A 12,959-nucleotide genomic window follows, 5' to 3' on the forward strand; every position below is an offset into this window, starting at 1 on the left:
TAATCCTCTATTCTTCTCATCACCATTTTACTTAATTTTTTTTTTGACAAAATAGAAGATTGATAAATTCCATACTAATGGTTCCAGAATGAGAAGTTTCTGAGCTATTTAGGATTTTAATTTTAAATAAGAAAAGTGAATTCCTAGGGAATTTCAAATGATATCTATAGACCAGAATAGTAGATGGTTATCAACCATTAATTTTCTTTTGCTTCAGTAGTGTTATGTGATCTCATTGTTTATAAGAGGGAAGGATAGAGACTCAGAACCTGGTAACATGACACTTACCTAATTCAGTCAAGGCTGGTTACCCTGGCCTGACATTGTACACTAGGACACCAGTAAAGTGGAAGACACCCTGGCCTGATCAATGCCTTTAGCCCCATCTGCTGGATTATTTATGAAATACTTGTTCGTTGAATGGATATTTTAAATTGCCTATGTGGTGTGCTAGTCTTTCTTGTTAAGAAAAGGTAGAAATGGAATTTAACTGTAATTTTTGTACCTAGAGTTAAATAAAAATTCTAGGATAATAGATTTTGGAATTAAATATAAATCTTAGTGTAATCAGGGTCAAGTTTGGTGGCTGAACCACTCTCAGGGATTTGCTTCTTCCATTGGGAGTGGATGGGTTAAGGATAGCCCCAACAAAACCATGGAATGGGAGAGGAGGATTCCCCAAGGGAAGAGCTTTTGAGCAAATGGAAAACATGGTCTGAGACAAGAAAGATAAAAGGAACATTTAAAATGCCTGACAATATGACATAGTTGAATGCAGGGTAGAGCAGTGTGCCTTGGCATCTTCAGAAAACACTTCAGAATTAGCCTCTGGAGTTTTGGGAGTTTAAAACCATGAGCATTTTGGAGTTCTGATGGTCAGAGTGGGGAGGGAGTACTATAGCTTTCCAGATTCTAGCAAGCCTTGATATTCTCTAGCATTAGATCAGGACCTCTATTACCTAATTATAGTTGTGATAGACTGTATGGACTAGGCTTTCAAATTTTATTATTTTTATGTGAAATTACTCTTACCCTTTGTGAAGCCTAGGTCAATTCCCACATGCACCATGGGGTCTTCTGTAAGCCACATACCACCAAGAGCTCTCACACTTTGTCTGTATATTTGGCACGTAGCATATGCTCTGCTACCTTGTACAGCTTCCATTTTACACACCCATTCTGTTTCTCAGACAACCTAGTAAACTCCTTTATGTGGAAGACCATCTTCTACCTTCCTGTTCTATCTTAGCTATTACTCAATAAATGATTAGCAGCCTGATTAATAAAGGGCTAGATGCTTTGGCATATTTCCTGAAAAAGAATTCTTAGTGTTCTACTGGGCAGCCATTGAAAATTCAAATTTAATTTATATCAGAAAGACTTCTGAACTGATTATTGTAAGGAATAAACTTTCCCTTTCAGGAAGCTTGCCCTTTTCCCAATTTCAGCTTCTCAAAGTATTTGGATTTTAGAACAGTTTGTAATTATGGACTGTGTTAACTGACAATCACTTCTTCTACTACATAGATGGGAAGATTAGAGAGGATGGGGAGATTGCCTTGTCAGAATTAGAGTCTTAATTGTCTGCTGGCTTTTCTCTTTTACCTGATGTGAAATACAGTTATTTTTTTCCCCCAAACACTAAAAATCCTTCCTACTTATTAAGGGTTTTAGCATGTCAAGGGACATCATAGATCCTACAAGACACACACACATGTATGTCTATATAATATAACATAATGCTATATAAACATTTAGTTCTATCTCTTGTAAAATTGTTTTCTTTCATGTCTCCCCATGTGTTCTCTCTAACCATATATATGTTCTCTGAGTGTATTTGATATGGTCTCGACTTATTTTAATATTCCTTATCACCTAAGCAAAATTCAAAGTGTAATAAACATTCAGTACATACTTATGGATTGATTTCTAGAGGTTTTAGAATTGATTCAGTCTTGCAGATTTAAATATTTTATACTGTTTATACTAAATATACTGTTTATACTAAAATACTATACATAGGCAAGAGAGTTAACAATCTAGAATTATTTTTCTTTTACATGATCTTACTGAAGGGCATAAAATGCTGTTGTGTGTGTGTGTGTGTGTTTAAGAGAATATTGCTTTCCACAATGTTTATATGTCTCCACAATGCTTGTTATTGCAAGCATATAGTTTCTGTTGATATTTGCTGAAAAATAGCATTTGATAATTTTGGGAAACTGTTTTTGTAAGTCTGTAGAAGAGAAGCTTTCTCTAGCACAGGAGGACTTGATTTCAAACAGAAATCAAATTGGAAACCAAAATAAATTGATTCAAGAACTGAAGACTGCCAAAGCTACTTTGGAGCAGGATTCAGCTAAGAAAGAACAGCAATTGAAGGAGCAATGTAAAGCACTACAAGATATTCAAAAAGAAAAGGTATTTTATTTTTCTGACTTAAATCTTGAATCTTAGTGCAGTGCCATAGAGTTCACCCAGTCAGACCTCTTACCCAGTGCAAACGTCACCGTTACTTTCAGCAGCTCTCTCAGATGGACCTCTAGTTTCTGATAAAACACTTTTGATAATTGTAACTTTAATGCTAGTATTATTTTTTAATAGCCTCTCTGTCGTTTCTAACCATTTTTCTTAGTTTTGCTCATTTTAGTTTTGTAAACAAATCTATTTCACATGACAGACCTTGGTTATCCTCCAACATGTGAATAAAATCATAAAAATTTTCTAGAAATAATTCTTAAGCTTGTTAAGAATTCTTAAAATTAAGAACAACTTTTTCCTAGGAAAATTGGGGGTGTAATTAAAAATATATGCTTATATAAAAGATTCTAAGTTATACAGTGGAAAGCATTGGTTTATATGAACCATACAATTTTTTTAAAAAATCTTAAATTCTACATGAAAGAGAAATTCAGATTCTAGAAAACATTTTATTTTTAGTTTTATAGTTAAAATCATATATTCCTATCAATTGACAGGGTATTTTGAAGTGTACCATTCCTGAAGTTCTTGATATATTCTAAACTGTGTAATTCCTGAAATTCTCTTTAATTAAAAAAATATTTAGGGACTTTTTTTGTCAGGGTAGGGAAGGTAAAACTGGAGTGAAATTCATGATTTGCACCTTAAGTTTAGAAAATTGTGACAGAACTATAGTTTACAGGAGTTTACCTGTTAGGACTTCAGAGCAAACAGGCCTTGTTTTAATTTTGACTCTAACCTCTACTTAGAATATTTCATTTCTGTAAACTTTCATTCCTTTTCTATAAAATGGGAATAAAAAAGCTTCATTTATAGAGATCAAGTGAGATAATATATAATGTTCCTAGCTAGATGCCTGATATAAAGCTAGTGATGGTAATAATAGTAATAAGAATAAGAATGGTGATTATGGTTGACTTTTATAAGTATTCTAACTCAGGCCAGATCCTATTCATTTTGCAGTATTAACTGTTACTATTTAATCCTCACAACATTATTATTTACATTGTGCAAATAAACAAAGGCAAGAGAGGATAAGTAATTTGCTCAAATTGACTTAGTACAAAGAGACAGAGCTAATGTCATAAATAGTAGTAATTGTTAATATTGCATTAATTTTCAAGTTGAGTATTTGCTTTAAAATTATTTTTAATATATCATTTTTTACAGTCACTGAAGGAAAAAGAACTGTTAAATGAAAAATCTAAATTGATAGAGGTAGAGGAAATTAAGTGTAGACAAGAAAAAGAAATCAATAAACTGAGTGAAGAACTCAAGTCTCACAAGCAAGAAAGCATGAAGGTATGTTAAGATAATCATTGTTCTTTAATTTAAAAATACATATACTTATTAACAACCTACTATGTGCCAGGCATATTGTTCTGTTGTTTTTTACAATACTCTTGCTAAGTAAGAATTTAGATTTTGTTGAATTGGTAATCTAGAGAACTGCTGATTTAGAAAATTATGCTTCTAATTTGGTAGTAAATATCAAAATACATAGGAATTTAGAACTAAGGTTTTAAGGAATTCTGTTTCTTCAAAGTTTTTTCTTCCTAAAAGCCTTTAATAATCTCTTCCTTGTACATTTTACCTTTCATGAGACTGGGTTAGGATGCCTATTGAAGAACCTAATTGTTTATCAGTTGCTTTGTAAAATGTTAGTCAATTTCTTGGAGAAAGGTTGGATTCCCTTCTGAGAGTTCTCAGGTTCTCAATATGTCTATCAGTATACTTAGCATTTTTTTGCTTTATAATTAATACTTTCTTTGTGTCATTCCATTTCTCTAGACTGTGACTTCTGTGAAGCAGGGAATGTATATAACTCATCTTTATATTATATCCCTAGACCCTCCTACAGTGTGTGATGCCTAAATGATGACCAATAAATGCTTGCTAAGTGAAGAAAGGGAAAGTAGGGGATAGAGATTGTTCACATAATTTAATCAAAACATATGCATACCAAATATCACCTGAATTTTAAGGATTGTTGAGTAGGAAGTGAATAATCTTGCAATTTTTTAATCAATTGTTTGAAATAGTTTAAGAATCTTATAAAAGAAGTGACTGAATCTCATACTGTATTGTGATACATTGCATAAATTTCAGCTATGTTTTGAAATATTTAAAATTAAGGATGATTTATTTTTACCCTTACTTTTTAAATAGGAAGTAGCAAATCTCACAGATGCTAAACAGCTTTTGATTCAGCAGAAATTAGAGCTTCAGGGAAAAGTAGACGCCCTAAAGACAACTCTTGAACAGGAGAAGAGAAACCAGCAAATGCTAAAAGAGCAGGTGAAAAAGGAAGAAGATGAGCTGAAGAAAGAATTTAATGAGAAGGAAGCTAAACTGGTCAGTGAGTAATGGTGGAAAGTGTATTTTGTAATAGAGCTCTAGATCAATCCTGTGAAAAAGGATTCTTCTACTTAGAATTTATGATTGAAATGCTTACCTGGCATTTTCATTTTGAAGTAAAACACTTGTTTAAATAGCTGGCATATGATTGGAAATATTTTACTCTGTAATTAGATTTTACTTTATATAAGTGATAATCAGAATAAAGCATAATTCAGAAAAAATATTTTTAGTGAACCCCCCCTCCCCAAAACAAAACCCACAACTGTGTAGATTGAGCTAAATGATGCAAATGCTGATAATCAGGTTCAACTCATTTGTTTGGTTGAAGTGAAGGTTGATAAGGGGGAACAGAAACTTCCTTTTTGGAATGATAGTGACCAAAGTCTCCTTTTCTTCCCTGAGGTGTGCTTGCCAAATGGGAAGCATATGGCTTTCCTCTATTGAATTAAGTCCAAATATTCTCAGATAACTTGACCTCCCAGTGCTTTAGTTGACAGTTGCAATTTCAAGTTCAAATAGTGATTCAAAGAGTTTGTATTGTTTTTTGTTTTGTGTTTTGTTTTGTTGTTTGTTTTTTGACAGGTTGATAGAAACAAAGGGATGTATGTGGAATTGGGAGACATAGAGAAATGGAAGCTTTGACTCCAGGGCACCTTGCTATCCCTAACCATGTGTCTTCCCCTGCTTGGGTGGGAAAAAAAATATGTCAGATTGCTTCGCTTTAGCTTGACCTTTTAAGAGGCTTGCTAACCATCTGTTCAGCATTACATCCTCTGAGCCAGTAGAAATCACAAGAATGTTTGTGGAACCATTTTTATTAGTGTGTAATGAAATATATCTGTTTGCCTCCTTTCCTAAAAAAGTAGTAATATTTATGTTGCCAATATTTTATATTCAATAAGTAATACATTTATTTTATATGACTTTTATAATGAATAGGTTTTTTTTCTGTTTTTCTTTTTCTCAGCATTCTGAAATAAAAGAAAAAGAAGTAGAAATTAAGAAGCATGAAGAAAATGAGGCTAAACTTACCATGCAGATTACGGCATTAAATGAAAATTTAGGCACGGTAAAGAAGGAGTGGCAATCTGGTCAACGGAGAGTTAGCGAACTTGAGAAACAGACAGATGACTTACGGGGGGAAATTGCAGTATTAGAAGCAACAGTTCAGAATAATCAAGATGAAAGGAGAGCACTATTAGAAAGGTGATTTATGTTTAGTAAAATTAATTTATTTACATTGTAAATGACAAAAAGATTGTAATTCACATTTTTTTTTCAAAAATTTAAAGTAGAAGAATCTTGAGAAAAGCATGTAGCTCCTGCAGATATTTAAATAGCCATTTAAAAACTAACCCTTAAAACAATTAGATAGTTGAAATTAATGTATTGTATCAATAAAGTTACTAAAGTAGTCCCATTGTGTATAGTCCAGAAGGATCTTTAATGATTTCTATTTTTATTTATTTTAAATATTTTTTATTGTGAAATATAAGATACATACAGGAAAGTCATAACTTTCAAAGTACGGTTTAACAAGTAGTTATAGAGCAAATTTCAAAATATGGTATGGGTTACAGTTCCACAATTTCAGTTATTTCCTTCTAGCTGTTCTAATACACTAGAGACTAAAAAAAAATATATCTTAATAATGATTCAGTCATAATCCTTTGTTAAATCCTACCTTGTCTGTTGCTACTCCTCCCTCTCATTTGATCACTGTCTCAATCTTCAGGAATATCTGGGCAATGACCACTCTAACTTGTTCATATTGAAAAGGAGTGTCAACATTATGGGGGAGGGGATGCAGCTGGTTGATGTTCTTAAAGAGACTGGTGCCTCTGGGTTTGGGGATTTATCTGGCATAGGAACAATCTAGAGATTTTAAGTTTTTGAAAAATAAACTTAGTGAGTGAAACTTTTATAAAGTCTCATATGGGGACCTGGGTATTTTTTAGGATTATCAGGAATACTGTTGGTTTGGGCTTGGCTTACTGTGACCATTTGCAATATCTAGCTGAAGCTTGTGTAAGAGCCTCTTGACTATTTGAAATCTCTTAGCCCCTGAAACCTTATTTTGTTACATTTCTTTCCTCTTTTGGTCAAAAGGGCTTTCTCAATCTCACAATGCCAGGGCCAGGCTCATTCCTGCAAGTCATGTCCCATGTCACCAGGAGACTCACACCCTTGGGGGTCATGTCCCACATAGGAGGGAGGGTAGTGAGTTTATTTGCAGAGCTGGGCTTAGAGAGAGAAAGGTTTAATGATTTTTAAAAATTATCTCTTTGCAATCCATTCCAGATGTCTTAAAGGAGAAGGTGAAATAGAAAAGCTTCAAACCAAAGTTCTAGAATTGCAAAGAAAGCTGGATAATACAACTGCAGCAGTGCAGGAGCTGGGCAGAGAAAATCAGTCCCTTCAGGTAAGTTACCTGGAAGTTCTTAGTCTAGAATTTACCTCTTAGTGAAAGGTATATTTTCAACCTTTTTAAAAAGTTGATATTATATGTTTAATAAATAACTTTTGAATAGCTCCTGTCTGTCTGTTTTGGGTAATTAGATATAAAAGTTAAAGACCTTGACTGAGAGACCCCAGGGATAGGTAAGAGAACTGTATCATTAACGAATTGTCAGAACAGGATAAGAATTGCAAAATGGAAGAAACCAAGGAATAAATGAGTCAGTATTTGTTAGAGAAGCTATCTGAATGTGCTCAGATACCCAAGGAAGGATTGATAACCAGCGTTAGAATGGACAGGAAATCACCAAAGGTGATTTCACTAAAGCTTCTGAGGAATAAAGTTTGATTTACTTTAATTTTGTTTTGTCATTCGGACTTATGAATGTTTCTCCTTTTGGCAATGGAAGTTGACCAAAGTATTTCTGATCTTAAAAATTTTATCCCAGGTACATATAGTTAAAATTTTATAAAACCCTGGGAGCAAATTAGAAATAATTCATAATTATTTCTCAATTATAAACATTGAGTATTATAATGTATTGAAACTTTTTGTTTGTTTGCTTTTAAATAGATTAAACATACTCAAGCATTGAATAGAAAGTGGGCTGAAGACAATGAAGTACAAAACTGTATGGCCTGTGGGAAAGGCTTTTCGGTAACAGTGAGACGGGTAAACAATTTTGTTCATATAGTTATATTTCTGGATTTCATTCCTCAGTGACAATTGTTTTAACCATCACAATAGTCATGTATTTGAAAGATTAAAAAATTTTCTCATTTATTTGTAAATTTTAATTTACACGTACATATGTATTCATGCAGACTTGTTTCTAGTGAACATAAGCATTTAAATTTTACAGTATTAAGTTCAGGCATTGCTGAATTATCCTACTGAGTCACTCTCTGGGGTGATCATTTTCTTAACCAATGTTCCAGTATTAACCAGTATGTTTTATCCATCACTGGATTCTTTGAAAGGAAGAAAAAGCAGAGACATTAAAAAAAAAAAAATTAAATAATACTGTCATCATCATCATGTGATGATTCAAGTTTGCATCCCTATTAAAGGCAGTATGCTTGAAACCTTTGGTGAATAGGATTAGTTTTTAATCTAGTGGGAGTGTTTTATTAACATCTTTTAAATGCCTCATGGAGTTCTTTTGAGAATTCCATGATACAATCCGTATAAAATGTTTTGCATAGTGTCTGGTAAATAAGAAGAATTCAATAAATGTCAGTTATGTTTATCTTAATATCACTAAGGGATTAAATGAACATATTGTAGTAGTATATCATTAAATAATAAATTCGTATTTGAAAAGTAATATACCTTTGCAGTATAGTTGGCAATATTCATGTAGTTTCATAATTCTTTCTGTAAAATTTTTATGCTTGAAATTGTTTAATTTTTTTCATTTACAGCATCACTGCAGACAGTGTGGAAATATCTTCTGTGCTGAATGTTCAGCCAAAAATGCCTTAACTCCTTCTTCCAAGAAGCCTGTTCGTGTTTGTGATGCATGTTTCAATGACTTGCAAGGCTAATGGGTTATAATAACATCAGAGTAATATTACACTAACATTAGATTTTTAATAAATGTACTTAGTAGAGTACTTGGACTACGATTTGATTTGGACAGTGGTTGCAATACTAGACCAAATTAGAATTGGTATATTTTGAAATGTTATCAGTATCAAGTAAAAGTTCTATTTTTGTGAAACTTGGGCTCATTTTTCTTTTCCATTTAACTCCCAGAACAGCTTTCATGCCAAGTTTAGAATTAGCCAGTGAAATGTAAATAAACTTTGGATGGAAAATAGCAATGTATTTTTTTATTAAATATATTTCATTATTCACATGACATGAATATAATTCCATAGCTCATTTCTTTTTGCTCCCAAATTTAATGTGCAAAAATGTACATGGATAATGTCTCACTTGTTGCTGTTTTTGTTGCACAATAATAACACGTTCATTATTTTAAATATTCTCTTCGTGAAGTCCTGACAGAGCTATAAAACTTTGACTACCTGTTTTCCTTATATAGATCCATAGCTCAATTGCACAATTATGTTATAAGTTTACTACTTGGGAATTCTAAATACAATTTATTTTAAAATAGGTAGTAACCATGAATTCAAACATGGTTTTTGTTTTTAACAGTATTGATTAAATTCTCTTGGGTAGATTTTATGAAAACTTCTGTAAAATCAATTTGCTTACTTTATGATAAACCTGGAGCTGTATTTTGAAGATTAGGGTTATTTTTTTTCTTTTTGTATTTTCTTTCTCACTTTTAAACTCCTTCATATTCTCCATGAAGAACCTACAAAGTTCCCACACTCATCCCCAAGTGGAGGATGAATAATAGAAATTGTATAATGGTTCTATTCTCAGTTTCTTGTAAGTGGGAAGTCTTCTCAGATTAGCCTTCATATTATGCCCTCATTTTGTCTTTCCAGCATCTCCAGGAATCTAAATGTGCTTTTTTTTTTCTTTAATGGATCTACTTTTTTCCTTTATTTGGTTTAACCTTCCCAAGCATAGCTCAGCTTCACTGTAATGTTTTATAATTTTGCTTCTTGAAGCAAGTAACTGATATGGCTATAGTCTTATCTGTAAAAACAAAATTTTAAAAATGGTAAGGAGACATTAAATGTTTTACTTTATATTTTCTTCTTACCTAATGGGGAGAATTTTAAGGGTATAAAACTGACAAATATAAAATGATTCTGAATTTGGGGTTCCATATAAACTGGGAAATCTTTTTGCTTTGCAAAAATAATGCTGTGAAATTACCTTGAAGTAGCAGCTGGAGAATAAAGTATTGCCAAAAGTAAATGTTTTCAGGAACCCCAAAGTAATCATAACTGAAACAGAATGCCTAAACACCTTAAGAATAATTAAGAATTAGCCTATTTGTGTGCTGAACAATGGAACTGAACTTTAATTCATCATAGTCTCATTAATGTGAAAAATGGGTAAACATCTGAAGAGAGAAGTCAGCATTAACACTGGTTCATTACTTTTTCTAGAGAAAAAATGTAAAGTTATGATTTGTTCAGTGCAGTTATTTGGTGACAGTAACACAGACGGATGGGAGTTAATATTTCACTTGAAACAAATAGTTTGTGATATGCCCTTGCTTTCAAATATCATGCGGCAAGGATATTATCATGATTTCTATGATGTATATAAATTAAAAGAGATCGCTATATATTAAAAAAAAAAAAATCCAGTAAGTAAACCCTTTTGTCAGTGGATATTAAGGACCCTGAGTTCCTGAAGTTGGATAAACATATATCCTTGATCATATATAATGAAGAAATACAATGCTCTTCATTAAAAAAAAAAGTTGGGTTATATATGCTGAGCTAAAATTATGCATTTTTAAATACTTACAAATCCTTTCAAATAGGCTTAATTCTACACTTTCACATATAAGTAACTTTAATAAGTATATTAGGAAAGCACCGACATTCACTGATAGGTTTTTTTTTTTTAAAGACATTTGTTCACTAAAGAATATTTGTTCATTTCATCCCCCACAATTGATTGCACTGAAGGCCTTCTCTCTGCCCCCCAACTCCCACTCTACCCATACATTCACAGAAACATTGTGGAAACAACAAAGGAAACTATATATAGTGTTTGAGTGATTTTCTAGTTTTCATCTAATTAATCTCATTTAATAGGCCCTGAATAATTTACCATGGGCTACTATACAGATAATATAAATGAAATCCAACATTTTCGCTATTAACTCTCACCAACTTAAGGTGTTTGGGATGTAAAAGTAAAGTTTTGGTTTTTTTTAAAATTTTTAATTAAAAAGTTGTCTTCTCTGAGTCTTTATTGGCTATACATTTTAATGTTTGCTGGTACCATTATTTTGTCAGCGAGTAGGAGCTGGCACATATGAGTTCCAGCTCTTGGCTCTAATGCAAAATGTGTGGGCATTGTGTGTTAGTAAATTCCAAAGTGCAGCACAGAAATGTGTGTTAAAATCAAAGCTTGTTGAGTTTAGTATTCAATAAACAGATTTTTTTTTAATAGAAAGAAGACAAAGCTGCTGGTATAGAGTTTGTTCATTTCTTAAGAAAAAAGAGGGAAATAAACACAAAAACCTCGATGCAGTATACAAATAACATTTTGTTCAACTACCTCTTAATGTGGAATTAGCGAGTTGAATAGTTTCCTCACAGTAATGTTAAATAGTAACTGCCAAATTCATTAGTTTCCCATCACTTTTAAAAAGTCTTTATGATTATTTTATATAGTTTTGAGAATTTTAAAGCCACTTTTGTTTAAACCTTACATTTACATAAAATGTTTAGCTTTTAAGTGGAGAGTAAATTATGATCATATATTTTGATATTCATGACCTGTTTGACTATAGCGGTTTTTAAAAAATGCACTTTGGCTATAAAACCATGGATGATTTGATCCATGAAATTTAAATGTGCCATCAAGTTTAGAATTCCTAGGCATGAGCTTGATGAATGGTATTCTGTAATTATAATGTGCCACACATAATTGTGTGTTAATTGCCCTTTGCCTGAATTTAAATGATCAATTTGTTATTGTTGCAGATGTGAATATTGTGCATAAACTTACTAAAATTATGTAAAATTGTATAAATAGAATTGGAAATAGCTAAGTTCTGTCTGTGTAGAAGTAATGAATTCATTGTAACATGATGCAGTTATGTATAAGACATTCTGTACTTCCTTGAACTGGATCATAGTTTCTGCAGATACTTTTGCATGAATATTTTATTTAGTTTTTGGATTCATTATTTGTATTGTGTTTACTCCTTGTGATCATGTAGTTGTGCCTTATTTTGTGAGAGAGTTGAGCTCAGTAAATACTGTAATTTCTAAACTCAGTGATTGGAAATTTATTGACTATAAATATAACTGATAAATTACAGACTCAGCATTTAAATCTGTATAGAGAACAATGGAAGGATCCTTATTGAACTGTTGCTTTTGTTTTTTTAAATATGTTAAAGATATATTAAAAGAACCGTTTCTTTCTAGAAGATGTATTCTGTGATTGTAAATCATTTTGTCTATTTAAAAAAGAGAGAACAAGATATTAGCCATTTGCATTAATTTATTTACAGAATATTAGAACTTTTCACTCAGATATAGACAGTGGTTATATTTTAAATGTTCAACCTAGAATAGTAATTAAGTTCATGATTTCAAGAGAAATTATTAATGCCATTTTTCGAGACATTCCTTTTTGTTTCCATTCAGTTTTATGGAGAATTAACAAAACTAAAAAGATATATTAAACAATATTGAATTAAGCCATTCTCTCATTATATATCTAAGTTTAATACCCAGATGCCCATTTAAAGATAATTTTCTAAAAGCTCAATGTACCATTGTTTTTTTCTTTTTTGCCCTGAGAACCAATATTCCAGAACCCTTTTTTTCATTTCACTCTAATGTGCTTCCCTTTGAAGAGCGTACTGCGTATGTTCTCAAACACTTAATACATAATATATTAGATACTTTATTCCATTAGCTTTATAGAATTCTGTTTATAGGTTCCATATTGTTGGGCTGTTTTACATAGTTTATGTTAAGTTTGTTAGTCTTTATCTCTCTTTAATGGGACTCAAAGGGGGAAAACTAGTCCTTTT

At 31.9% G+C, this 12,959-nt stretch overlaps 1 protein-coding gene across 1 annotated transcript in view; it reads left to right on the top strand.

Annotated features, from left to right (window-relative positions):
* EEA1 (early endosome antigen 1) overlaps window positions 1-12,347 on the top strand; it is a 160,792-nt gene extending 148,445 nt beyond the window's left edge. The window contains exons 23-29 of the mRNA XM_037845172.1: window positions 2,236-2,421; window positions 3,652-3,783; window positions 4,651-4,836; window positions 5,810-6,048; window positions 7,144-7,264; window positions 7,874-7,972; window positions 8,725-12,347. Coding sequence (XP_037701100.1) covers window positions 2,236-2,421; window positions 3,652-3,783; window positions 4,651-4,836; window positions 5,810-6,048; window positions 7,144-7,264; window positions 7,874-7,972; window positions 8,725-8,847 — 1,086 coding nt within the window. The 3' untranslated portion in view covers window positions 8,848-12,347. The remainder of the gene's footprint in view (window positions 1-2,235; window positions 2,422-3,651; window positions 3,784-4,650; window positions 4,837-5,809; window positions 6,049-7,143; window positions 7,265-7,873; window positions 7,973-8,724) is intronic.
* Window positions 12,348-12,959: the final 612 nt, after the last annotated feature.

The sequence above is a fragment of the Choloepus didactylus genome, chromosome 8, assembly GCF_015220235.1.
Source record: "Choloepus didactylus isolate mChoDid1 chromosome 8, mChoDid1.pri, whole genome shotgun sequence".
Taxonomy (NCBI): domain Eukaryota; kingdom Metazoa; phylum Chordata; class Mammalia; order Pilosa; family Megalonychidae; genus Choloepus; species Choloepus didactylus.